The sequence below is a fragment of the Ahaetulla prasina genome, chromosome 2, assembly GCF_028640845.1.
Source record: "Ahaetulla prasina isolate Xishuangbanna chromosome 2, ASM2864084v1, whole genome shotgun sequence".
Classification (NCBI taxonomy): Eukaryota; Metazoa; Chordata; class Lepidosauria; order Squamata; family Colubridae; genus Ahaetulla; species Ahaetulla prasina.
In genome coordinates, this window is record NC_080540.1 from 100,255,449 (window position 1) to 100,282,434 (window position 26,986).

General features: G+C 39.6%; 1 protein-coding gene across 3 annotated transcripts in view; it reads left to right on the forward strand.

Annotated features, from left to right (window-relative positions):
- ARHGAP26 (Rho GTPase activating protein 26) overlaps nt 1-26,986 on the forward strand; it is a 285,303-nt gene that overhangs the window by 180,145 nt on the left and 78,172 nt on the right. For all 3 annotated transcript variants that reach the window (XM_058171506.1, XM_058171507.1, XM_058171508.1), the window contains exons 15-17: nt 6,266-6,350; nt 11,524-11,582; nt 16,939-17,044. In XM_058171506.1, coding sequence (XP_058027489.1) covers nt 6,266-6,350; nt 11,524-11,582; nt 16,939-17,044 — 250 coding nt within the window. The remainder of the gene's footprint in view (nt 1-6,265; nt 6,351-11,523; nt 11,583-16,938; nt 17,045-26,986) is intronic.

The window sequence follows — 26,986 nt, forward strand, 5'->3', positions numbered from 1 at the left end:
GTGAATGAGTGTATATGTTGGCAATATAAGGGAGCATGGATAAGAGAGGATTAATTTGTTTTCCAAGAGGCTAGCAGAATAGCCCGCTGCTTGGGCCATTGGGAAGATCCATTCCAAGAGATACTCTGGTGACTGCAAGGTTTTTCTGAAAACAGATGGTTCAGAAGGTCTTCTGGATAAGGCAAGGATATAGAATAGAGCCTATTAAAAAGGTTCGGTTCACATCGCAGTTCCATAAATAGCTCTGCTGCCCAGCTGTTTTTTAAGCAATTTGTCTATAATTTGATATGACTGCATTGTATGTATGAAAAGCTGACACAAGCAAAGTCCAAATGGCCAGCCTGAAAGATGTGGTTCAGGGAATAGGGAACAGAGAGCAGATTTTACAGCTTTTTTCCTCTTGGCTCCTCTGCTGCATACCACTGTTTCAAATTGTTTGGGGTTTATGAGCTGAAGTTATGCTGAAATTTGGATTGTTCAGGGAAAGCTAACATTTCAGCCGAATTTGTTCACATGAATGGTTGGAAGAGCTAATGTGATTTCGGAGTGCAGTGCAAAATAATGGTTTATATTGAAAAGAAAAACTCTAGGGATAAATGGAGAAAACCAAAAGACCATAGAGTGCAAGGGCATGAAAAGACAAAGAGAAAGAGAGAAGAGAAATTAGACATAGATAAGCCATTAGGTGCCCAGTTCATCCTAGCCTTTGGATGAACATTGTTCAATACCTGAAAAGTATTTGCTGAACTTATATATTTACTTACCACAACTTCTGACCTATAAAGCTCATTCAGCACTAAAAACTCCCCCCTCCCCCAGACATACCTAGTAATGACTAGCAAAGATAAAGTCATTTGGCTGCAATCTCCCTCAATCCTGAACTTTGCTTAGCAGGCCTCCTGAGGCGCTTTGCAGATGTTTCTGTTTTGCAAAGCCAATGGGAACCTCATGAGCAGAATTTCCTTGCCTTCCAGCAACAAATATCAGTCTGGCCTGAACCCTCATCTGGCAAAAGGTTTGTGGAGTTGTGAGCTTAAGGTCTACTGGGTAAAACAGTTCAGTGGATAATTTGCCAAGCAAAAGGCTCATTATACAGGAGGGTGTAAACTTCATTTTCTCTCCCACAATCCAAACAAAATGCAGCCAGTGTACGAGCGGCTGAATTTTGTGTGTATGCCTGTATGTTGAGACAGATTTTAATTTTTCTTTTCAATTTTATTTTGTTAACAGGGCTGTGTCTAGCATGGTGCAACCCTGGGCAAGCATACAAGTGTACATGCCGCTCTGCCAGAAATGATTCATCTGCAAACTGTTTCACATAGTTTTGACACAGCGCAGATATGCTACTTATTATTAGCAGAATGTCTCTCACTCTGACAGGCAAGGGTGCTGGGGGAGGGATGGCTTGTATTTCACACTCCCAGGGATTCCCTGCCAGTGGAAGCTGTGAAGCGTGGTGGAACAAGTTTTGCTCCTTCCTCGGTGTAGTTCTTGGGTGCAGGGTGGCCCATTTCCCTCTTAAGAGTGACTGCCAGACATGACCAAATGGAGGAAGAGATAAAGGTCAGGAACTGAACTGCCCCTGCTGATATGAGTGCATGAACTGAGCGGCAGGTTTTGCTTCTTCTCAGATTAACTGCTAAGGGCCACCTGTTTATCATGACCATCAGATTTCAGTGGCTGTGGGACTTCCAGGCATTCAACTCCTGTCTTCACCTCAGAGCCCTACTCTACATTTTCTTTCTTCCTCCCTTCTTCATCTAGCCAGAGGAGGACAGAAACTGATTCTATGTGGTTTTCTATATATGTTTGCATAGTATCTATTGCATACATCTATGTACGTATGCATCTATGTATGCTTGTATGGTAATCTTTGTATGGCTAGTCTAGGGGGGGGACATATTAGCAGTATTCCAGTATTTGAGGGGCTGCCACAAAGAGAAGGGGGTCAATTTATTCACCAAAGCACCAGAGGGCATGACAAGAAACAATGGATGGAAACTAATCAAGGAGAGAAGCATCCTGGAATTAAAGAAAAACTTCCCAACGGCAAAGACAAGTAACCGGTGAAACAGCTTGCTTTCAGATGTTCTGGGTGCGTCATCACTGGAGGTTTTTAGGAAGAGACTGAACAGTCACTTGTCTGAAATGGTATAGGGTCTCCTGCTTGAACAGGAGGCTACACTAGAAGAACTCAAAGGTCTCTCCCAGCTCTATTCTGATTCTGATCTCTCTCTTGAACTTACCGATCAAGTTTGGAAAGAATAGAATAGAATAGAATAGAATAGAATAGAATAGAATAGAATAGAATAGAATAGAATAGAATAGAATAGAATAGAATAGAATTCTTTATTGGCCAAGTGTTATTGGACACACAAGGAATTTGTCTTTGGTGCATATGCTCTCAGTGTACATAAAAAGACAAGATACACTCGTCAAGAATCACAGGGCACAACACCCAGTGACAGACATACAGTACGGTACAATAAGCAATCAAATCATACTAGGAAACAATCAATATAAATAAAAATCACAAGGATACAAGCAACAAAGTTACAGTCATGCAGTCACAAGTGGGAGGAGATGGGTGACAGGAACGATGAGAAGATCAATAGCAACAGTAATGCAGCCTTAGTGAATAGTTTGACAGTGTTGAGGGAATTATTTGTTTAGCAAAGTGATGGCGTTTGGGAAAAAACTGTTCTTGTATCTAGTTGTCTTGGTGTGCAGTGCTCTATAGCGTTGTTTTGAAGGTAGGAGTTGAAACAATTTATGTCCAGGATGCGAGGGGGTCTGTAAATATTTTCACAGCCCTCTTTTTGACTTGTGCAGTATACAGGTCCTCAATGGAAGGAAGGCAGGTTGGTAGCAATTGTTTTTTCTGCAGTTCTAATTATCCTCTGAAATCTGTGTCTGTCTCGTTGGGTTGCAGAACCAAACCAGACAGTTATAGAGTGCAGATGACAGACTCAATAGTTTCTCTATAGAACTATATCAGCAGCTCCTTGGAGCAGCTCCAGTATGTGGAGGCTGTTGGGAACTAAATGGACCGAAACGGACTCATCCTGAGAAAGATGGAATGGCTGTGGGTATTTGAACCCTCTGGACATGAGGTTTTTCCATCTCTGGTTTTGAATGGGGTTGCACTACCCCAGACAGATTGTGCAGTCTGGAGGACCTCCTGGACTCGTGGCTTCTGCCTATGCCTGGTTCTGCCTATACCTGGACTGGGAGTCCCTGCTCACAGTCACCCATGTCCTTGTGACTTCTCATTTAGACTGTTGTAACCCACTCTACATTGGATTGCCCCTGAAGATCATTTGGAAACTTCAATTGTGCAGAATGTGGTTGTGTGCATAGTAAATATTGCCTTATACATGGCACACATAACACTACTGCTGCATGAGCTGTACTGGTTACCAGTGTGTTTCTGGGTGCAATTCGGGGTTCTGGTGGTTACCTTTAAAAGTAACATACTAGTAAACTACATGGCTTGGGACCAGGGTACCTGAAGAATAGTCTTTTTCCGAGTCTCTCTACCTTTCAACCAGATCTAACAGAATGGGCATGCCACAAATCCTGTCAGCCAAAGAGTGTAAGCTGATGGGGACCAGAAGACAAACTTTTTTTGCAATGGCTTCTACTCTATAGAATTTCCATCCTCATTTCAGAGATTAGAATGATCTTTCATCAGGTCCTAAAAACCTGGCTATGTTCCTGAGCCTGGGGTGCTGAATGTGTTAAATGCCCCATTTCCTAGCTGTATTGCTAACTGGCCAAGTATCTCAGTGCTTGGTATATTTACTTTGGATATTTCTATTGGTTTAAAAAGTTTTTAATATTTTTTTATTAGAATGAAATATTATTACATTAGATGGGTGGCTATAGAAATGGGAAGAATGAATAAATAAGCAAACAAACTTTAAAATCAGCCCTGAAAAGAAAGCTGTGAAGCTTTCTTTTCATAAAAATGTGCATCCATCGTTTCATAAAAATGTGCATCCGTATCTAGCTGTTCAGCTATTATATTAGATATGCTCAGTTGGTTGAGCAATGTTTCCATTAGACCACATCGCTTCTTAACTCTCCCATAAGAGAACAATGTAGATTCTTATTTCATTTCTGAAAGGATGCCTTCACCCTACAAAATCTTTGTACCTCCATAGATAATGTTATACTGTTCCTGCCAACTGAATCCTACACTCCTATTAAGCTGCTGGCAGCAACAAGTGTTTACAGCCAGCAAATTGGAAAATACCTTCAGTAGAGTTCCTTTGCACTTCAGCTTCAAAATCCATCAAAGAGAATCCCACATGCTCCTAAGTGTGAATGAACATGTTAATAAAGACACACAACCATAACCTCAAGAACCAAAATAGCTCAGGATCTCCCTGGGAATATGCCAGCGTATGCTAGAATCGCATGAGAAAACTTGCCTTACTATAATCACTTCCTTCCTGAAGTTCTTAAGGTTTCATCTGGACAAAAAGGGGAAGATAATCGTCTGTTTTCACAGAGCAGAACCAAACTACCCCTAGTTTCAAATGATCGGAGAATCACTAAGCAAAGCACTGCAGAGGAGAGACACCAGTTACAATTCTTTTGTCATTGTTGCAGGATACAAAGGAAATCCCACATTGGACAGATCATGCAACCCTCTGGGTGTTTTGAGACTTCTTCAATTATCAGACATCTCAAGGTATAGAGCAGGAATCTCCCTCCCCTCCCCGTTCAGTTATCATAGATTGGGGTCCAAATTGTCCAGTCCATATCCTTATAGGATTTGTTCCTATCCATGACCCAAAAATAACAGAGCAAAAAAAGTCTATAGGTGTCAAAAATTTTACCCAGAGGTATCCGAGGCTCATCAAAAGTTCATGATAAAAGATAGTATCATAATATGTATTACAGAGGGAAAATGAACAAAAAGGGTTTTTTACTGCATAAACAACAGGCAGATATTCCTAGATAAAAACTATGGAGACACAATGAAGTTCAAAGAGTTCATCACACAGAGCAAAAAGATTGAGTCATGCCCAAGGTCCACATACCACTATAATTAAGTGGTTAATAACTTCTAGGCCTGGAATTACTATAGACATTGGCAATAGCATTCCAACAGAAAACATACCATGACCATCAGCCAAATCCCAGCAGTCCCCATCATCACTAACAATGAGGGTACCAACCATACCCAGGAGCTATGTCACAGAAACTCATAGAACCGCCCAGGTATTCCCTATCTTAGTTGCTCCAAGATTCACCACCAGATACAGAAATTATACAAGAGATCAGTAGAAACAGCTCGGCTTCAAGGAGATGCTGACCCAATGCCCCTTGAAATCTCACATTACTGTATCATACAACAGTATCCCTCATCCATGATCATGTCCTTCCAAAACTATCAACCAGGAAATTGGATAGCATTATTTGTGACATGCAAATATGGGATTATTTAAGGTCAGAATTACTATAATGAAGAATATTACCAATTTCATCTTGTTTGAAGACTGTCTTTCTCCTCTGGTTATAGTTTGGGGTTTGATTGATAGATTCCAGCTGTGGTTTAGCTGTTCTTGTGTTTGGTATTCTGGGCTTGTTTTGCCCAGCTACTATGAGACTGTGTGCAGGTTGAAAGTATTGAATTGCTTTTAACATCCTTGTTTTGCCTGCATTGTTCCTCCGGTTTATTTGCTGAGTTTCTCCAAACTCTTGATGCCAAACAGAAATAAAGGTCCTTGGTTATTTATTGGGATCAATTCTGATGTTTTGGAAAGAACTGCAGATTCTGTCCTCCTTTCTTGACCTTTTATACTCGTCCAGTCAGATGAGGAATCATAGTTTCAAAATACATCTCTCAATCAAAGGAGCACACCTCAAGTCACGATCTTCTTTATTTCTACGTAGCTGCAACCATACATGCAGCACCAACTTCTTGTAAAGTTCAACAGAAAGAATGTACAATGAAGAAAATCATATTAAACTATAGCTATCAGATCTGGACCACCAAAATTTAGATGACCATTTGATGACAGCAAAAATAAAATTTTATATGTGTATGTATACAGATTTCTGTAGACTAACCTGGTAGTTATAGTTTAATGTTTGTTTCGTAATAAACAAATAATCAGTCAATCAAACAAACACTGGTCCAAATCATCTGGATTTTTGCACCCCAAATATGGTAGACCACAATAAACATATAGTGAATATTCCGGAATGAGATTTTCCCCTTTTATGGTCTCATTCGTGCCTTTCTCCTTAGATCCCAAAACTGCTGAGACTGAAGATGACATCTGTGCAGAATGGGAAGTTAAAACGATCACCAGTGCACTGAAAACATACTTAAGGTAAGTGAGGAAATTCTTGTATCTGTTTACAATAACTATCTGCTTTTCATTGTTAGTTCTTCATGAAGGATGCTTGGACTCTGCTTAAGAGTTTCACTTCCTAGCTGTTTGTTTGTATCCTCTTGTTTGAATCTAAAAGAATTCCATTGGTTACTCAATGTTAGTATTCTGTAATGTAAAAACTAATAGCTAGTCATTTCTATCAACAAATATTTATTAGCATAATTTCCTCAAACTTCACTGCAGCACATCTCACAATTATTATCAAGATTTCAGCATTAACTATGTCCAACAGCATTCTGCATATTCAAGCAGCCTTTCTGCAAGGTATTTTGATGTTTCAGGTTTAGAAAGCAACTTTTGTCCATCTCCGGAAACTGCCTTACTTTAAGAAGTTTTACAAGAGATAGAGACTTGATTCGAGTTCAAGTTAAGAGTTTGTTTATTGTTGTATTTTAAGATACATGAAGAATATTATTATAATTATTATATGATATAATTAAATATAATATGTATATTAAATATTTAAAATTAAATATTACAAATATTAAATAATATAAAATAAATTATTTACGGTTATATTTTAAAGTGCATAAAGAATATCGCTGAAAAATCTGGTTATTTGTAGGGATAGATGGTGTCATTCTATGGAGCACTAAAGCTAAAGTTAAGTCCCCCACAGTTCCTAGTAGCTTCAGTAGGTTTCAGTAGATTCAGTAGATTTCGGAGCAGCAATGTAGAAGAAGCCCAAGAATGTTTATAATTCTGGTCATTCCCTGGAGTTTTTCCATTATGTACTAATCAAATCTGATCGTTCTTAGTTTCCAAGTCCAGAGAAGGAGCCTAGCAAGCACTAGTCTAGGAAAATCAGGAAACTGTGGGTGAGAGGGACATTATGCCAGAAGCATGCTACTTCCTTTGACACTTTCTGAAAACAATGTAATTTATTACTATTAATCATGCTGCAATAAAGATAATAGGAAGATTTATTTGGCAGCTGGTCATAAACCACAAGCCTAAGAAAGAATAACCAATAATCTCTTCAGCTCCTATCTAGCTTTCTTTTCTACTCTCTCCACATTTCGACAGGCTTTTTTTTAAAAAGCTAGAAGAAATCATTTAGAGGTGCGAAGAGAAGATCCTAATCTTAACAGAGCCTTTTGTTGTTAGCAAATAACAAACTAGAGGCATTACTTATCTTTGGTGAGAGGATAGTTTATAAAAGTTGAATATTTTTAACCTTATCATATTCCCAGTAAAGGGGTGTAGTGAATCTCTTGTAATTCCAAAGTAAATTTCCCAGTGTATTCAGTGGAGGAAAGCTTAGCTTATTCCAAATCAATTTATGGAGAACCGGGGTGGTTTACAGGAATAAAAGTCCAAATGCAAACCGAATATACCCCTACTATTTTGGCAACAATATCCAAACAATTCACACTTCACAGGACCCATATCCATTCAGGATGCTGAATTCAGGCAAAACCATGTCAAGAACAATAGGTGAAGCTGGTTAGTAATGTGAATCTGTCTTGGCCAATCCTTCACTTTTGCTGTTTTTTAATATTTTTTTACAAGTATAAAAAGTGGAAAGAGGGGCACATAACTAAGGCAGAATATCAGCAAATATCCTGAGCCTGCAAAGATAACTCCTCCTTGCTTAAAAATCTGTGCTGACCAATTGGCCCCCATCTTCACCCATATCTTCAATAAATCACTAGAGATGTGCTATGTTCCTTTTTATTTCAAACACTCTACTATCATCCCAGTGCCGAAGAAGCCCACCATCAAGGAACTGAATGACTACAGACCAGTTGTTCTAACATCTGTAGTCATGAAAACCTTTGAAAGGCTAGTGCTGTCCAACTTGAAAACCATCATGGATCCGCTGTTAGACCCCTTGCAATTTGCATACCGAGCAAATGGTGCTGTTAATATGGCTCTGCACTACATCTTGCAACATCTTGAATCTCCAAAGACCTATGCAACGGTCCTCTTTGTAGACTTTAGTTCAGCATTGCAGACATTCTTCTAACTAAGCTAAACCAGGTACAGGTACCTGAACACACTTGTAAGTGGATCATAACCTTCCTAACAAACTGCAAATGAAGCTAAGGAGAATCACAGCAGATGAAGCTAACGAAGCAGCAGATGAAGCTAAGGAGAATCACATCAGATACCTGTACAATTAGCACAGCCACCCCTCCCAAGGCTTTGTGCTCTGCCCAGTTCTCTTCTCTCTGTATACCAATGACTGTATCTCCAACAATCCATCTGTTAAACTACTGAAGTTTGCAGATGACACAACAGTGATCCGTCTCATTCGAGACAATGATGAATCCGCATACAGACGGGAGGTTGAATGACTAACCTCGTGGTGCGATCGGAACAATCTGGAACTGAACACACTCAAAACTGGAGAAATTGGTAGACTTTAGGAGAAACTCTTCCATACTTTCATACTTCCTTCTCTCACAATACAACACAGTATCAACAGTATCAACCTACAAATTTCTAGGTTCTACTATATCACAAGATCTAAAATGGACAGCTAACATCAAAAACGTCATCAAAAAAGCACAACAAAGAATGTTCTTTCTGCGCCAACTCAGAAAGCTCAAACTGCCCAAGGAGCTGCTGATCCAGTTCTGCAGAGGGATTATTGAGTCTGTCATCTGCACCTCTATAACTCTCTGATTTGGTTCTGCAACCCAACAAGACAGACACAGACTTCAAAGGATAATTAGAACTGTAGAAAAAACAATTGCTACCAACCTGCATGAGGACCTGTATATTGCACAAGTCAAAAAGAGGGCTGTGAAAATATTTATAGACCCCTCACATCCTGGACATAAAATGTTTCAACTCCTACCCTCAAAATGACACTACAGAGCACTGCACACCAGAACAACTAAACACAAGAACAGTTTTTCCCGAAAGCATCACTCTGCTAAACAAATAATTCCCTCAACACCGTCAAACTATTTACAAAATCTTCACTACTATTAATCTTCTCATCATTCCCATTACCCATCTCCTTCCACTTTTGACTGTATGACTGTAACTTTGTTGCTTGTATCCTTACCATTTATATTGATACTGTTTCCTTATTGCTTATTTGTATCCTAACATTAAGTGTTGTACCTTATGATTCTTGATGAAGGTATCTTTTCCTTTATGTACACTGAGAGCACATGCACCAAGACAAATTCCTTGTGTGTCCAATCACACTTGGCCAATAAAAAATTCTATTCTATTCTATTCTTTTCTGTTCTGTTCTATTCTAAGATGAAGTGAGGAAAGCTAAGGCTCACAATGAACAAAGGCTTGCAACAGAAATAAAAAATAACAAAAAAAGCTTCTTCCAACATGTTAAAAATGATAAAAACAGTCAAGTAAACAATTGGTCCATTGCTGGGAGAAAGTGGCAAGAAGGTGACAAGTATCAAGGAGAAAGCAGAACTACTTAACTTATTTTTTGCATCTGTCTTTACACAAAGGGAAAAAACAGTCCAACCTATCAAAAACAGCACGACAAAAAACAGATTAGGAACACAAGTTAAAATAGGAAAGAAAATGGTAAGTGAACACCTGTCTACCCTAGATAAGTTCAAATCACCAGGACTAGATGGATTACACCCCAAGGTTTTGAAGGAACTGGCAGATGAGATCTCAGAACCATTGAACTATATTTTTCAAAGATCCTGGAGCACTGGGGAACTCTACCAGAGGCCTTTTTCCCATCTTCAAAAATGGGGAAAAAATAGATCCAGGAAACTACAGACCTATAAACTTGACCTCAGTACCAGGGAAGATTCTGGAAAAGATAATCAAGCAATGAATCAGTGAACACCTAGAAGCAAACAAAGTAATAACCAAAAGCCAACATGGATCAAAAACAGATCATGCCAGACTAAACGTATTGCATTCTTTGACAAAGTGACAAAATTAGTGGACCAGAGGAATGCTGTCGATATAATTTACTTGGACTTCAGTAAGGCATTTGATAAAGTTGACCATAACCTACTACTGCATAAAGTAGAAAAATGTGGGTTAGACAGCATCACCACCAGATGGATTCGTAACTAGCTAACCGACCACACTCAACATGTAGTCCTCAATGGAATGCATCTACATGGAGGGAAGCATGCAGTGGGGTACCCCCCAAGGCTCTGTTTTAGGTCCAGTACTCTTCAACATCTTCATCAATGATTTGGATGAGGGGATAGATGGGGAACTCTTCAGATTTGCAGATGACACCAAGTTGGTAGGAATAGCCAACACTCCGGAAGATAGGCTTAAAATACAGAAGGATCTTGACAGACTTGAACATTGGACGCTATCTAACATAATGAAATTCAATGGTGAAAAAGTAAGAGTCTACATTTAGGCAAGAAAAACAAAATGCACGGGTACAATATATATGGTACCTCACTCAATAGTAACTGTAACAGGGATCTTGTAGTCCTAGTGAACAACCATTTAAATATGAGCCAGAAGTATGCAGCAGCTGCCAAAAAAGTCAACACAGTTCTAGGCTGCATAAACAGGATAGAATCAAGATCACATGAAGTGTTAATACCACTTTATAATGCCTTGGCAAGGCCACACTTGGAATTCTACATCCAGTTTTGGTTGCCACAATGTAAAAAAGATGCTGAGACTCTAAAAAGGTGCAGAGAAGAGCAACAAAGATGATTAGAGGACTAGAGACTAAAACATATGAAGAATGGTTGCGGGAACTGGGTATGTCTAGTTTAATGAAAAGAAGAACTAGGGTTGACATGATAGCAGTGTTCCAATATTTCAGGGGCTGCCACAAAGAAGAGGGAGTCAAGCTATTCTCCAAAGCACCTGAGAGCAGGACAAGAAGCAATGGGTGGACTTATATACCACTTCACAGTGCTTTACAGCCCTCTCTAAGTGGTTTACAGAGTCAGCATATTTCTTCCCAACAAGCTGGGTCCTCATTTTACTGACCTGGGAAGGATGGAAGGCTAAGTCAACCTTGAGCCACTCAGAATCGAACTCCTGGAGTAAGCACTTAGTTACCCTGCAGTACTGCGTTCTAACCATTGCGCCACCATGGCTCTATAATAGCACATACAGTTGCAAATAGTATTTTTTGCCAAGTATTTATTGCTCTTATTTGTCTGTGCTTTAATCTGTATTCCAGAATGCTCCCTGGGCCACTCATGATGTATCAGTTTCAAAGAAGCTTCATCAAAGCAGCAAGTAAGCAATTTGTGACAATCTCTTAGATGAAGCTATTTTAAAAAAACTGACTGAATGCAATAGAACAGATATTGGGAAATTCTTTGGATAGCTTGTATAAGAGTGTGTTAACTAGAGCCTGATCACATTAAATGTGATGAGATAGCATTGAAACCATTGCTTATCAGAAACACAGAAAGGACTATTTTTAATAACTTTAAATTTTATAGTATTCTATATTTGCAGTTATTCATGAGGAAAATGACTCCCTTAATTGTAATGTGAAATCTGACAAGAAATCACTCAGGCATAATTCAAATGACGCTATTTCATCACTTATGTTTAGTACTAAATTTAAAATTGAACATTAGAATTTCAGGCTGTATTAAATCTTTTGAGGACATTGAGGAAATGACTTTTCCCTTTTGCCTTCTTTTCAAGAAACAAGCTGTTTTCTGCCCCATATCCAATTTTCTTTTTTTAAAAAAATAATAATCCGCAAATGAAGCTATGTATCGACATCAGTATGGCATAGTATAAATTAGGTCACATCTTAATATATTCACTGCACAATGTGTGTGTGTGTGTGTGTACGTGTACACACACACACACACACACACACATATGTATATACATATATGCTGACCATTCTGCAAACACCCACTCCATTTACCAATCAAGATGCAACCACACAGCCAGCCAACCCGCTCACAGCAACACTCCCCACCTCGACCAATCTACAAACACCCACTCCATCTACCAATCAAGATGCAACCACACAGCCAGCCAACCCGCTCACAGCAACACTCCCCACCTCGACCAATCTACAAACACCCACTCCATCTACCAATCAAGATGCAACCACATAGCCAGCCAACCCGCTCACAGCAACACTCCCCACCTCGACCAATCTACAAACACCCACTCATCTACCAATCAAGATGCAACCACATAGCCAGCCAACCCGCTCACAGCAACACTCCCCACCTTGACCAATCTACAAACACCCACTCCATCTACCAATCAAGATGCAACCACACAGCCAGCCAACCCGCTCACAGCAACACTCCCCACCTCGACCAATCTACAAACACCCACTCCATCTACCAATCAAGATGCAACCACATAGCCAGCCAACCCGCTCACAGCAACACTCCCCACCTCGACCAATCTACAAACACCCACTCCATCTACCAATCAAGATGCAACCACACAGCCAGCCAACCCGCTCACAGCAACACTCCCCACCTCGACCAATCTACAAACACCCACTCCATTTACCAATCAAGATGCAACATAGCCAGCCAACCCGCTCACAGCAACACTCCCCACCTCGACCAATCTACAAACACCCACTCCATCTACCAATCAAGATGCAACCACATAGCCAGCCAACCCGCTCACAGCAACACTCCCCATCTTGACCAATCTACAAACACCCACTCCATTTACCCATCAAGATGCAACCACACAGCCAGCCAACCCGCTCACAGCATCACTCCCCACCTCGACCAATCTACAAACACCCACTCCATTTACCAATCAAGATGCAACCACACAGCCAGCCAACCCGCTCACAGCAACACTCCCCACCTCGACCAATCTACAAACACCCACTCCATCTACCAATCAAGATGCAACCACACAGCCAGCCAACCCGCTCACAGCAACACTCCCCACCTCGACCAATCTACAAACACCCACTCCCTCCACCAATCAAGATGCAACCACACAGCCAGCCAACCGCTCACAGCAACACTCCCCACCTCGACCAATCTACAAACACCCACTCCATCTACCAATCAAGATGCAACCACATAGCCAGCCAACCCGCTCACAGCAACACTCCCCACCTCGACCAATCTACAAACACCCACTCCATCTACCAATCAAGATGCAACCACATAGCCAGCCAACCCGCTCACAGCAACACTCCCCACCTTGACCAATCTACAAACACCCACTCCATCTACCAATCAAGATGCAACCACACAGCCAGCCAACCCGCTCACAGCAACACTCCCCACCTCGACCAATCTACAAACACCCACTCCATCTACCAATCAAGATTCAACCACATAGCCAGCCAACCCGCTCACAGCAACACTCCCCACCTCGACCAATCTACAAACACCCACTCCATCTACCAATCAAGATGCAACCACATAGCCAGCCAACCCGCTCACAGCAACACTCCCCACCTCGACCAATCTACAAACACCCACTCCATCTACCAATCAAGATGCAACCACATAGCCAGCCAACCCGCTCACAGCAACACTCCCCACCTTGACCAATCTACAAACACCCACTCCATTTACCAATCAAGATGCAACCACACAGCCAGCCAACCCGCTCACAGCAACACTCCCCACCTCGACCAATCTACAAACACCCACTCCATCTACCAATCAAGATGCAACCACATAGCCAACCAACCCGCTCACAGCAACACTCTCCACCTCGACCAATCTACAAACACCCACTCCATCTACCAATCAAGATGCAACCACATAGCCAGCCAACCCGTTCACAGCAACACTCCCCACCTCGACCAATCTACAAACACCCACTCCATCTACCAATCAAGATGCAACCACATAGTCAACCAACCCGCTCACAGCAACACTCCCTACCTACCCACCAGTATTTATAGAGAGACAGCAGTTCCGATCACTCTTTGCTCACAGAAGCACGAAGCCAAAAGCACCAGCCTGAAGATGATGAGTGAGACCTCTTCAAAATGTCACCAAGATACTCTCAACCTTACACGGGAAAAGACCCGAATATGCCAAGATCTACACACACACACTCATACGCACACTCATACACACACACACACACACACACATTGCGCCTATTGCCATGGCTACTGCCTTTGTGCTATGAAGTTATCCTATTTTGTTCTTTCAACCATGAGATAGTTACTGACTTTTGGCTAGTCTCTGAGTTAATCAGGACTTGAAATAGATCTCCTGAGCTCAGATAATGAGCTTCCTGCCATGTTATCCTGCCCTCTGCGGTATGCATATCTGGAGGTTGCACCTGTGCCTTCTAAACTCCTGGAACCTTCTTCCATCAAAGCTCCACATAGTTAGAACAGATTGTGAAGGTTCACCCTTGCAAAAAATATTAATTAGTCCTCAGTGACAAAAGCTATGCAGCATCGAACCATTGGGATATCAATAAATAATCGCCTCCTGAATGAGAAACCTAGATATGGTAACACCTCAGAAATACCTGTGAACTCAGCCTTTTGTTTTGCAAAAATCTTCCATTTTTAATAATGTATCTCTTGGAAGATGGTGATTCTCTTCTGAAGCAAAAGGCCACAAATATGGCAACAGAAATTAAAAATAAATTGCTCTATTGCAGGGGTCTGCAAACTTGGCTCTTTTAAGACTTGTGGAGCTTTGCTGGCTGAGGAACTCTGGGAGTTGAAGTCCACAAGTCTTAAAAGAGCCAAGTCTGCAGAACCCTGCTCTATTGGATTGGATTGTAACAAACTATCTTATGATGAGAATAACAGTTAGTCACCATAACAAACTTGTGAACGTTCAACGTGCTTCCCAGTATATTGTTCTGATCTATTCAAATACTCTGGAGGTTACATCGGGTTACATCTTCATATTCCTTATGAGTGACTGAGAGGGAGTGGCTTGTCTAAGAGATTTAATAGTAGATACAAGATTTGAACTGAAAATTCATATTCAGTCTTTTTATATTTTTACAACACTAGCTTAGTGGAAGGACAGAAACACATAAACATCATTTAACTTTTATCTCTTGTATTCTGCAAAAAATAGCTACTGCTTGATCGATGGAGGTGGCATTATGTACAAACAATAAAAAGGATTATTAAAGATAAGTTAATACTTTTCCAGTCTCCTGGTTGCTAGTACTTGGGGATGGAATAGCACTGGGTTGATTATGCAGAGGTATACAAAGGAAAGAGGTGTGAAAGAAAGAAAGAAAGAAAGAAAGAAAGAAAGAAAGAAAGAAAGAAAGAAAGAAAGAAAGAAAGAAAGGACTGCACACAGACACATGTACAGCTGAGAATGTTCCAATGATCACTCCCCAATTTTTTAGGTTTATCATAGAAGTAATGTATTTATTTTAATAATGTTTTCATAGAGGTTATAAATTTAAATCCATACAAATGTAAGTTCCCCTGGAGCTGGTTCTTTCAGCAGCAAAGGGCTTTTGCTGTGAAACTACTATTACTATTGGCCAATGACCATTTTCCTCTTTCTAAATATCTTGAAATGGTTTTTCAATTTTCTAAATGCAAGTGAGGGAATTAAGATTTTATATGCCCCAGTGGGCTGTACCTGGACTTGGAAGAAAAAGTATGTTCTGGGATTTTATCTTTTTTCCTTTCGCCACTGGAATACACAGGGAAACAATGGATAAAGCATGGGAGAGTTATTGCATTCCCTGAAACTGATGAATGTTATAGAAAAACATGTGCCTTTGCTGTAATTGCAAATGCAATTCCAGTTGCTTGTAAACATGCAAATAAAATCATGTTATACCTTACAAGTGATTCGGTTGCTTTAGGTTAGCCAGCTTTTTGCCGCAACAGTTATCATATCTTTTTTTCACTGGAACTGGAATTGGGGTAAGAAATTTCATTATTTCTATTGAGATAATCCACTCCCTATTGAACTAAAAAAGAGATTTTAACTGCTATTGCTATCTTCCACTAGTCCCAGTAGTTCATGGTGAGATAGAGGAAGGAAGTGGTCAGTACAGTGAATTGACTATTTTTCTATAACACATGAGTAGTAGCATTTATAAAAGTCCAGTCTTTTGGGATTGATTGTTCAGATACTTTTATGATATAAAAGCACCTGAAGGCAGGACAAGAAGCAATAGAAACTAATCAAAGAGAGAAACAACCTAGAACTAAGGGGAAATTTTCTGACAGTTAGAACAATTAATAAGTGATACAACTTGCCTCCAGAAGTTGGGAATGCTCCAACACTGGAAGAGATTGGACAACCATTTATTTGTCTGGAATGGTATAAGGCTTCCTGCCTGAGCAATGGGTTGGACTAGAAGACCTCCAAGGTCCCTTCCAATTCTGTTATTCTGTATTCTGTATATCATCAGGCTCTGTCTTCAAACTGTAGTGTTTTCCTAAGATAATATTTATGATTCTTAGAATTTTAAAGTTATTTTTAAATGGATTTGTGGAATCTAACAATTTTGATATGAGTAAAGAGTTCTTGTGGATGGAGGCATATTATATTAGTATTATACATATTATACTAGTACAGTTAAACACACTGATAGATTTCAGCTTGATTTTTGTCGTTGGTAGCTGAATCATAAAAGTCAAACTCCACTAAAAGAGTCTTTTGTCTTGCTGCAGAACTGGAAAATCAAGAATCCAGAATTTCAGAGATCCATAGCTTAGTGCACAGACTTCCAGAGAAAAATAGACAGATGCTCCATTTACTCATGAATCACTTGGCAAAGTAAGTATCCTGTTTTTCATAAACCTTTTGCTTTGCTACTGGTTTCAAATGGAAAAGAGGTAATTTAAGAGAATAGATGCTGTTCCCAAATCTCCAGCTCTGTTGTCTTGGTAGTGGGGGTAGAATTCCCATTGATTCCATGGCATGACCAAGAAGTAACTCAATCGGATTAGTATTGATGATCCATACCAGCACAAGCTCTTGCTAGGAATAGTTTTATTAGAGCATCTGCTTGTACTGAAGAGTGTAAGCTTCTCTTAATACCAAAGTTGGAATTCCCATATAGTACCTCTTCAGGCTCTTTGCAATCTACATCAAATATATTTGTGGTATTAGACAATTATTTTGTGAAGATAAAAAAGTCAAGGTTGCTTCCCTTATTTTTGGAAGAACTTTCGTTCTGTAAGAAACTATAAATCACAGAGATTTCACGAAATTGGGCAATAATAGAAAACAGGTACAGCATTTATACCTCACAGACTGGTGTAAAAGGCATAATAAGCGTGACTTGTACTATATTAATCTAGAAGAATCTAAGGAAGAATTAGGGAAGCATAATATAAATTAGATGGAAAGAAGGATGAATGGCTGACAGAGAGTCAGATGAAAAATCAGTTTAACCGTTCAGGCTCTCTATAATAGCACTGTAAAACACAAATGTGTGATTTTCATGGAATAACAGTTGGGTAGTTTTCGCTTGGTTTGCTTGGCATCTGAGCAATATTGAACCTGAAGGCAGACCTATGGAAAATATCAGTACTTTAGACTATGAATTTGAGGAAAAATCCAGAAGGCGGTGGCAATCCATACTCTTATTGCTGCCAGGATAATTACATAAATATATCCATGTGGGAACCAAAAATTGAATTTTATTTTTGACTTTACTTATCTCTACCGTTATATTAATCCTGCAAGGTAGGGTAAAGAGGGAAAGGAAAGGAAAGGAAAGGAAAGGAAAGGAAAGGAAAGGAAAGGAAAGGAAAGGAAAGGAAAGGAAAGGAAAGGAAAGGAAAGGAAAGGAAAGGAAAGGAAAGGTCTCATGCTTTCTGAGACAAAATGAAACTCGATATGAAGGATGCTGGCCTTAAATGAAAAATGCCTGTCTTTTGTTCCTCTATGAATAATTCTAAATATTTTGCTTTCTTAAGGTGCTCTTATCCACCATGGGAAATTGTGCTTCTTGGATTCCTCCTTCCATAATTAATAACTGCTTTGGGTGATTTAACTTCATAGAAGGGTTGTGAGGGAGAAGGATTTTAAATCCCACTTCCTCTGTGATAGGGTCCCAAATACATTTGTTCCACTCAGAGGCTTCACAGAATTTGATCTTTCTTTTAGAAAGATGAAAGAAAGATTGCAACCTTGTGACACCCGATGCAGACCTGTATGCATGAACAAAAGAGGCAGAGCTTGTGTCCTGCATTGTCATTTGGTTGGTTTTGTCATTTGGCCTCTCTCAGGTGTTTTTGCCTACCCCCACAAAGTGTCAGAGATATAGTCACATTATATCTAATGGTTAAAATCTTGAACTAGGACTGGGTAGATTCAGTCTGAAATTCAGACACTGATACCAACCTATTTGTTTGTTTATTTTTTGGAGATGGGCTTTCTGTATATCACTAAGACTGGAAATAAGAATACAATCCTTAAACATGAGTTCTACAAGCAATTCATTAATAAACCAACTCTGCTTTGTGCTCCAGTTTCTACAGTGTGACTGTTTCCCACCAATTCCTGCTATTTATAGTAGATAGCTCTATTGCTCAATTAAGATGACTATTTATGTTGCTATTTGCTGGTCCAGGGTACTCACTGAAATCCAGTTTTGCCTGAAAATTCCCACTTCAGTCTTCTAACATCTCATGCTAGTTAACTGCGCTTTGGTGTGTGTGTATATGTGTTGGGGCCATTTGATTAAAACCAGTGTTTTAATATAAATTGAAATGTTAAATATTAAAATTGCATAAACAAGCTGAGGAACAACATTTTCATACTTCTACAAAGGCAAAATTGGGTGCCATGACGAAAACGTATATTTTGGTTTGAAATTAATGATTTTTAAGTGCAGCATTTTTAGATTAATAATGGATAAGTAGCAAAATTGTATAGTAATATATTCATTTTTACGCTTTTCAACCAATAGAAATTTTGCAAGAAATTATGGAAAGAGGCTCAGGAAGATGTCTGTCTGTCCTTCAGCAGGATATCTGTCTGAAAACATAATAGAAATATATCAAATTTGGTGAGGAGAAGTAATTAGCAAAAGAAAGATCAAGTTGCAAAATGGGCCAGATCAGATCATTGGACTATAAATAGCCTGTCCTTTGTTTGCTACGAGACATATGTATAATTCATAGACAGAACATAAGGGGAAATAAAAAACGCACAAAATTACAAAATATATACAATCATCTGTATAGGTTAGGGTTAGGGTTAGAGTCAGTCCAAGTTTTACAACCAGTTGTTTAACAAACATCCCAAATTATGTCAGAAAGGGTGCTTTATGGCTTGTAAAACACTTCTGCCTATTGTAAAATGTCAGACCGCCACCCTACCTCACATTCACATGACTATATTTCAGCTGCTTGTCAATCTTTTGCACTTAAGACTAGTTGCCAAGCACCCTGTGATCATATGGTTGCCATTTGCAATCCTCTCTATTGATTTCCTCAGAAAGTCAATGGGGAAGCCGGCAGGGAAGATTGCAAGGTGCTGTTGCCTGCCAAGAAGGCTAGATAAAAGATCTGACTGACCCCCTGGCAAGTGGGGGTCAGTCCCTCAGCTGGCCAGTTGTCCCTCAGCTGGCCTGCAGAAATGGGGCTTACATCAGGGATGAAATGTTACTGGTTTGCACCAGTTTGGCCGAACCAGTAGTGGTAGTGGCACGTGGTTTAGTGAACTGGTAATGGCAGCAGCGCAAAGCTCCGCCCACCCGTTCGGACATCATTACTTCCTGGTTTTAACCTTGTTTTTGATCCTCTGAGTATGTGCAGAAGGTCCAAAATTGCACGTTATGCGCGCAAACAGAGCGCACACTTCCAAACCGGTAGGGAAGGTTAATAAATTTCACCCCTGGCTCACATACCAAAGATTCAAATACCATCTCTGCAGCCTGACTTAGGGATTCCCTTCTGAACATGCAAAAAATACTTTCTAGCCTTCAGAATGATAGTGTTTGCTAGCTTTCTAGCCCAAGGAAGGCTGGAAAGCTAGCAAACACCATCATTCTCATAATCATTTGGAAGGGCCTTTCTCCAAATGTCACACTTTGGAGAGGAGCTTTCCACCAATCGCAAGAATGGATGCCTGCAGCACGTTGTGAGGTAAAAAGGCCATGGTTCACATTGACCAGATGTGCTGAAAAAGGAAAGTGAGCCCGGGAGTGGTATGAGGGTTCTTGACCTAATGTTCTGCTTAATGACCCATGTGGTCCCTTAATGACCACAACTGGGAATACTGGGATTGCAGTCATGGAGCAAGTGGTCACATGGGCATATCACTTTTGATGAATGACCACAATTTCATCCCAAGTGTGGCCGTATGTCAAGGATTGCTTGTTGTATTTACTTTAGCCTTAGTACAAACAGAATAACTTTGTTATCCTGTGTATTTAGATATATTATTTCAATTAGTATAACTATTAGCTTGAAGGAATATTATCATAATCATTATAATGATTTGTAAAAAAAGGTAGGAGGGAAGAAGAGGAAGTTTTTTTCACCCCCAAATATAATTTGTCATAATTCTTGTGTAGTTTAGAATTTTCCCTCAAATGTAATCATTCTTTTGTTTCTGGTTTGGTACATGAGGCATGACATTTTTACAGCATATTTTTCTCAGTTGCCCTAGTTTCTGTGGGTTTTGGTTTATTTCAAAGCTAAACTAAGGCAGTGGTTGAATCAGCATAGCGTCAGTGATCCGAAATGTTTGTGTAACCAAACTGCTTGCCTAGTGTTGATTGTGTTTAACAGAAATCCTTTGTGGTTGCCATTTGAAGACCAAGCATTTTAAGGCTCAAGATCCTGTGGCCGGGCTTCCATTTGTGAACTGTTCAAGCTGCCATGATTTTCTTAAGCCATTTTATTTTTGCCCAAAGGAACTGAGGAGGAGATTCTCTTTGGGGTCCTAAATTAAAACTAAACTGTTTATGCAACAATCCTGAGAATTTCTTCAGTAGGATGTCACATCCTTAAATTTTGCTAAAGTAACCAAAGCATTCTAAATTTTCTCTTCCTGTTGTTTTCTTGTTTATAGATGTCTGCCTAATTTTAATAGCATCTTTTTAAATGCGTACATTTTATTTTTTCCCCCAAATATGCCATTGCGCTAACTTTTATATTCATATATTTTTATTTTCTAAGAAAACGAAATGGCTCTGGATTATTCGATGGGTATTACAGTACCTTAATTATATCTCTAATGCTGATTTTGACCGATGTTGGCATTATCTACCTTCCTCTCCCAGCCACCTTTGATTTCCTTCTACAATTTATGTCCATGAAATAATATATAGGGAACATATTTCCTAATTAAAAGTTAAAAGTTGCAAAGTATTTCTAGAAAAGTTGACTGGTTGACTTCAATATATCTTTCAGCACCAAGCAATTAAGCTCTTTTTGAGAATTTTTCAGCAATAGATTATATTTAATAAGCTTGTAAAGCAATATGGAACATTGTGAAAATTTTCATAGAGTCTACCTCAATTTAATTTTCTTTTAATTGCTGTTCATTGGCCTGATACCCGTCATCTCTCTTGCAAAGTAATCAGTGTTCACTGATAACTCGCTTTTCATTTTATGTTTCTATTGCTCTGAGACAGGGGTCTTCAAACTTGGCAGCTTTAAGACTTGTGGACTTCAACTTCCAGAATTCTCCAGCCAGCTATGCTATGCTGACTGGAGAATTCTGGGAGTTGAAGTCCACAAGTCTTAAAGCTGCCAGGTTTGAAGACCTCTGCTCTGAGAGAATAATTCATTTCACTTACAGGTTCTCATTCTATGTATTTAAATAGTATGTGATATTGTATTTTTAATGTACCATCCCATTGAAGAGTGTAAAGCAAAAGATACTAGTTTAAAGTTAAAGTTCCTGGTTTTAGTTTTGTTCAAGTTAACACACCTCTCAGTTTTTCTAATTTTCTCTAGTTCTCCCAGCAGAAAATAACATGTTGTGTTATTAGAATTTTACATATGGTTTCAAAAAAATTTTAAATGGTTTTTATAATCTCTTAGTTTATTATGTTGCTTTATTGTTAAGTAATTTTGTACTATTGTCCTCATTATTGATCAAATGACTCATGAATAAATATATGCTGGTCTAAAGGAATTATTGTACGAACCAATCAACATGCTAATTAAAATTCAAAGCTTCTGTTTTGTACATCAGATTTCTAGCCAATAAAGGTAATACGTTAGGAGACTAGGGATAGGAAGTGATGTTAAAAATCTGCATGAGTTTCACAAACTGAGGAATACCTTTTGATGAATAGCAGATGCATATCTGAAAAATCCAAAATCTATTTAATTTGATTTTGTGTAACTGAAGCTTCTCAGTGCTTTTCAGGGGCAGTCCCATGTAGAGCACATTGCGACAGTCAAGATGGAGGTGACATGGGTATGGGTAACCGTGAGTAGGGATTCCTGGCCCAGGAAAGATGTATCTGATTCACAGCTCACAGTGTTCTGACTTAGGCTTCCTTAGAAAGCATGAAGCAAAGTCTTAATCCCGGTAAAACCTATTTTATTAACATGATTGTGAATTCCGTTCATTCACAGTCAACAAGGCTTTGGCAAACAGTCTTTCAGAGGAATGTTTATCAACCCCCATCTTATCTCACTTGGAATGCTGCCAGAGAACCAATTTCCAAATGCAGAGCAAGGCCAAACTTGGCACCAAGTCCATTAGAGTCATAAACAGAATTTTCCAATCTTGAAACGAGATGAACTAAAAGCAAAAGCCCACATCCCATTCACTCCTCTTTATGTCCTATGGGAGGGGCCAATTATCTCCAAGGTGTGGCCTTACTCCCGAGTCTACCCTGCTTTCTTAATTGTTCTTGTCTTCTGGCAGCTGTGCACATGCACACACTGGGAATGGGTTCCAGATGTTCATCTGCCTCGCTGCTGTCTAACTCCCTCTCTGCCTCCATTGCAGAGCCCTCGTCCAAACTTTACCCAGCCCCCAGGACTGGCCCAAGTTCCTCCCCAACCTCCTCACTGTCCGATTCTGCTGCCAGCTCTGCTGGCTGCCAGCAGGCCACAACACGCAGTTACTCTGTTGCTCAAAGGTCCCTGCTTCTCTAGCAAGAGTCATGAGTCTAGGAGAACTCCATCCAAGACCTGAGATTGTAATTCTCCATGGATTGAAGAACCCCAATCCCAGAGCCATTCTGTTTTCCCAGGGTTCAGTTTCAGCCCATTGGTCCCCATCCAGGCCCTAATAGCCTCCAGGCACTACAAGAGGGAGGTTACAGGGTCACTTAACTCACCATGGTCTGCGACATTCAGCTGGGTGTCATCAGCATATTAATCTCTCTTAATCTAACCTACATGGTTCTTGCGGCAATACATTAAAAGGAAATCCCCAGGTAAGCTTCTGAGGAAAAAGAAGAAAAGAAAAATGAAAAAGTAACATGTAGATTTTGAAAGGATAAATACTGGAAGCTCAGATTGAATATTTCCCATGTAAGAATTTCAGATCTGATGGGCTGTAGCTTCTGGTACACTCTGGATCAGTTCCCACCTCCCTATGTCCAGTGAATATAACCCAATGAATTTGCTTCTCCCTAAAAACAATATACATGATAGCTTCTGCTCTCTTCCCCTAAGATATGAATTTAGTTGTGGATGGGGGAAAGGCAGAGATGGATTCAGGCTTTTCTTGGCTCCAGGGTAGTACATCTTTCTAATTAGATCTCTCTTTGTATAGTGTTAAACATGCTTTCCTTTGAAATCTGCCTCTGTATATTTCTTTCAACCCTAGTGAGGGCAGTGGATGGTTTGTGATCATTCACATGAGCCGTTGTTAAAGTCTTCATGCAATATTCAGTCTGGTTTGAGGTGAACAGAAGGGTACGTATTAATCTTTAATTGGGATAAATAATTCTTTCCATCTTCTTCCTTCCTCCAAAAATACAATAGCCTACAATATTAAGCTTTACATGAATCAGCATCAGCATTTTCTTAACATTCAGAATTGAATACATTCATTTAAATGGTATATAGAACTTATACAATTCTGTTTTCTTGAGTTCTTTTATGTACGGTGCATTCAGAAAGTATTCAGACCTCCTTCACTTTTGTCAATTTTGATATGCTGCAGCCTGATTCTGCAGTTGTTGAAATTCATTTTTATTTATTAAAAAGGAAACAAACTAAATTAAATTGATTGGACATGATTTGGAAAGGCACACAGATTTCTACAGAAGGTGTCACAGCTGAAAATTTACCACAGGCTGACTCCATTCAAGGTGTAGAAACATGTCAAGAGAAATGGAAAGCACCAGAGCTAAATTTCACATGTTGTTGCAAAGGGTCTGAATACTTATGCCAATGTGATATTTCAGTTTTTTCTTTTTAATAAATTTACAGACATTTCTAAAATTCTGTTTTCACTTTGTCATTATGGGGTAATGAATGTAGATTAATGAGGAAAAAATGAATTTTAACAACTGTAGAATCAGACTGCAGCATAACAAAATCAACAAAAGTGAATATTTTCTCAATGCTTTCTCAATGCTCTGCATACTTTGGGAAGGTTACCAACACATGGTCTGCTGGAAAATAAATATATCCAAGAGTCTCTATTAGAGCATTTATTTATTGATTGGTTGGTTGGTTGGTTGGTTGCTTTCATATGCCATTTCCACAGCCATGCATGCCATAAAATTTGAGAGGAAATGCACAGCTTCTGCATAGCCTCCAAAAGTGACATTGAATACTTCAAAGCTCCTTTCTTCTGGTTTTAATGTATTAATGGGACTAAAATATGTATCTGCACTATGACTTTTATGCTCAAATCCTGAAATATTTTCATAAGTTACACAAGAGGATTGTAGATTTTTGCATAAGATACGCTTGCCAGCCACTTGTGTTTGAAAAGTTGTGCATCACTAAAATTTGGCACGTCTTTTTAAATATGTGGGGAGAGAAATGATAAAAGCATGTGCTGCAGCCAAACACCTCATTCCGACTGTTGCCATTGTGCAACGTAAAGGAAATACTTTTATCTAATAACCAATTCTTCCTATGCATATTGTTCATCCATCTATATTTATATATTTATATTTATTCGATTTTTATACCGCCCTTCTCCCGAAGGACTCAGGGGCGGTGTACAGCCAAATAAAAAAGCGCAATATATACATTAAAACAAGACTAAAACAAACATATTACAAAATGGCCAAAAATTTAAAAAATTTAAACCATTTAAAATAGTTTAAAAACCCTAAAATATAAATAATCCCGGATTAAAATTTAATTAGGCCAGTCCCGCTTGAATAAATAGATGCGTTTTCAGCTCACGGCGAAAAGTCCGAAGATCAGGCACTTGACGTAAACCAGGGGGAAGTTCGTTCCAAAGCGTAGGAGCTCCCACAGAGAAGGCCCTGCCCCTGGGGGCCGTCAACCGACATTGTCTGGCGGATGGCACCCTGAGAAGGCCCTCTCTGTGAGAGCGTATGGGTCGGTGGGAGGCATAGGGTAACAGCAGGCAGTCCCGTAAGTACCCGGGCCCTAAGCCATGGAGCGCTTTAAAGGTGGTAACCAAAATCTTAAAGCGCACCCGAAAGACCACAGGAAGCCAGTGCAAACTGTGCAGGATTGGTGTTACATGGGAGCAACGGGTTGCTCCCACTATTACCCGCGCAGCTGCATTCTGGACTAGCTGCAGCCTCCGGGTGCATTTCAAGGGCAGCCCCATGTAGAAAGCATTGCAATAATCCAAACAGGAAGTGACAAGAGCATCTTGTCTATGTGCTGGTATAAGTCATAAAGTTAAAAAAAACAGCTTTTCAAAAGCAGCTCTGTTCGTTTATTTGAGATTATGATAAAGGAAGTTGTTGGAACATAAAAATCTATCTAGGTTAATAGTCCTGATTTCACTACTGTGTTTCCCTGAAAATAAGACCCTGTCTTATATTTTTTTGAACCCTGAAAGAAACGCTTGGCCTTATTGCCATGCGCTCAAAAGCCTGATTGGGCTTATCAGGGGATGTCTTATTTTGGGGGAAACAGGGTAAACATCAGACAATCAAAATGGGATGCAAGCAATGATTTACAGCTGGTCCTCACACCATCCCAGCATCCCCGTGGTCAGGTGATCAAAAGTTAGTCACTTAGCAACTGGCGTGTGTTTATAACAGTGTTGGAACAGTGTTCCAACGGTCACATGATTGCCATTTGTGACCTTCCCAGATAGTTTCCCACAAGCAAATTCAATAGGGGAAAGCCAGATTTACTTAACAGCCACATGATTTTCTAACAACTGCAGACATTCCCTTAATAACCGTGGCAACAAAGATTGTAGAACTGAGTGTGATTCATTTAACAACCGCCTTGCTTAAGAATAGAACCTTTGGTCCCAATTATGATCATAAGTCAAGGACTACCTGTATGATGCAAAGGTTTTTATCTTTGCCAAAAAAAAAAGATTAGGGCATGCTTTATGCTAGGAATAAAGCATTGATTATCTTATCCCCCCTCCCTTAATTTGGTGTGGAAGACGTTTTATTAACAATCGAGTGCTTGGTTTGAGCTTTTCTTTTGCTCGATTATACTGAAGTATACATAGCAACTTTGTTCACAAGCCTGTAATTAATTCTATTTCAATCACATTTGGAACCACAAACACTTTCATTTTTCTTTAAGAAAACAATTTCAAAATACTCACAGGAAACCTTTCACGGTTCTGAAATGTGTTCAGTCTTTTATACTCGCATGACTT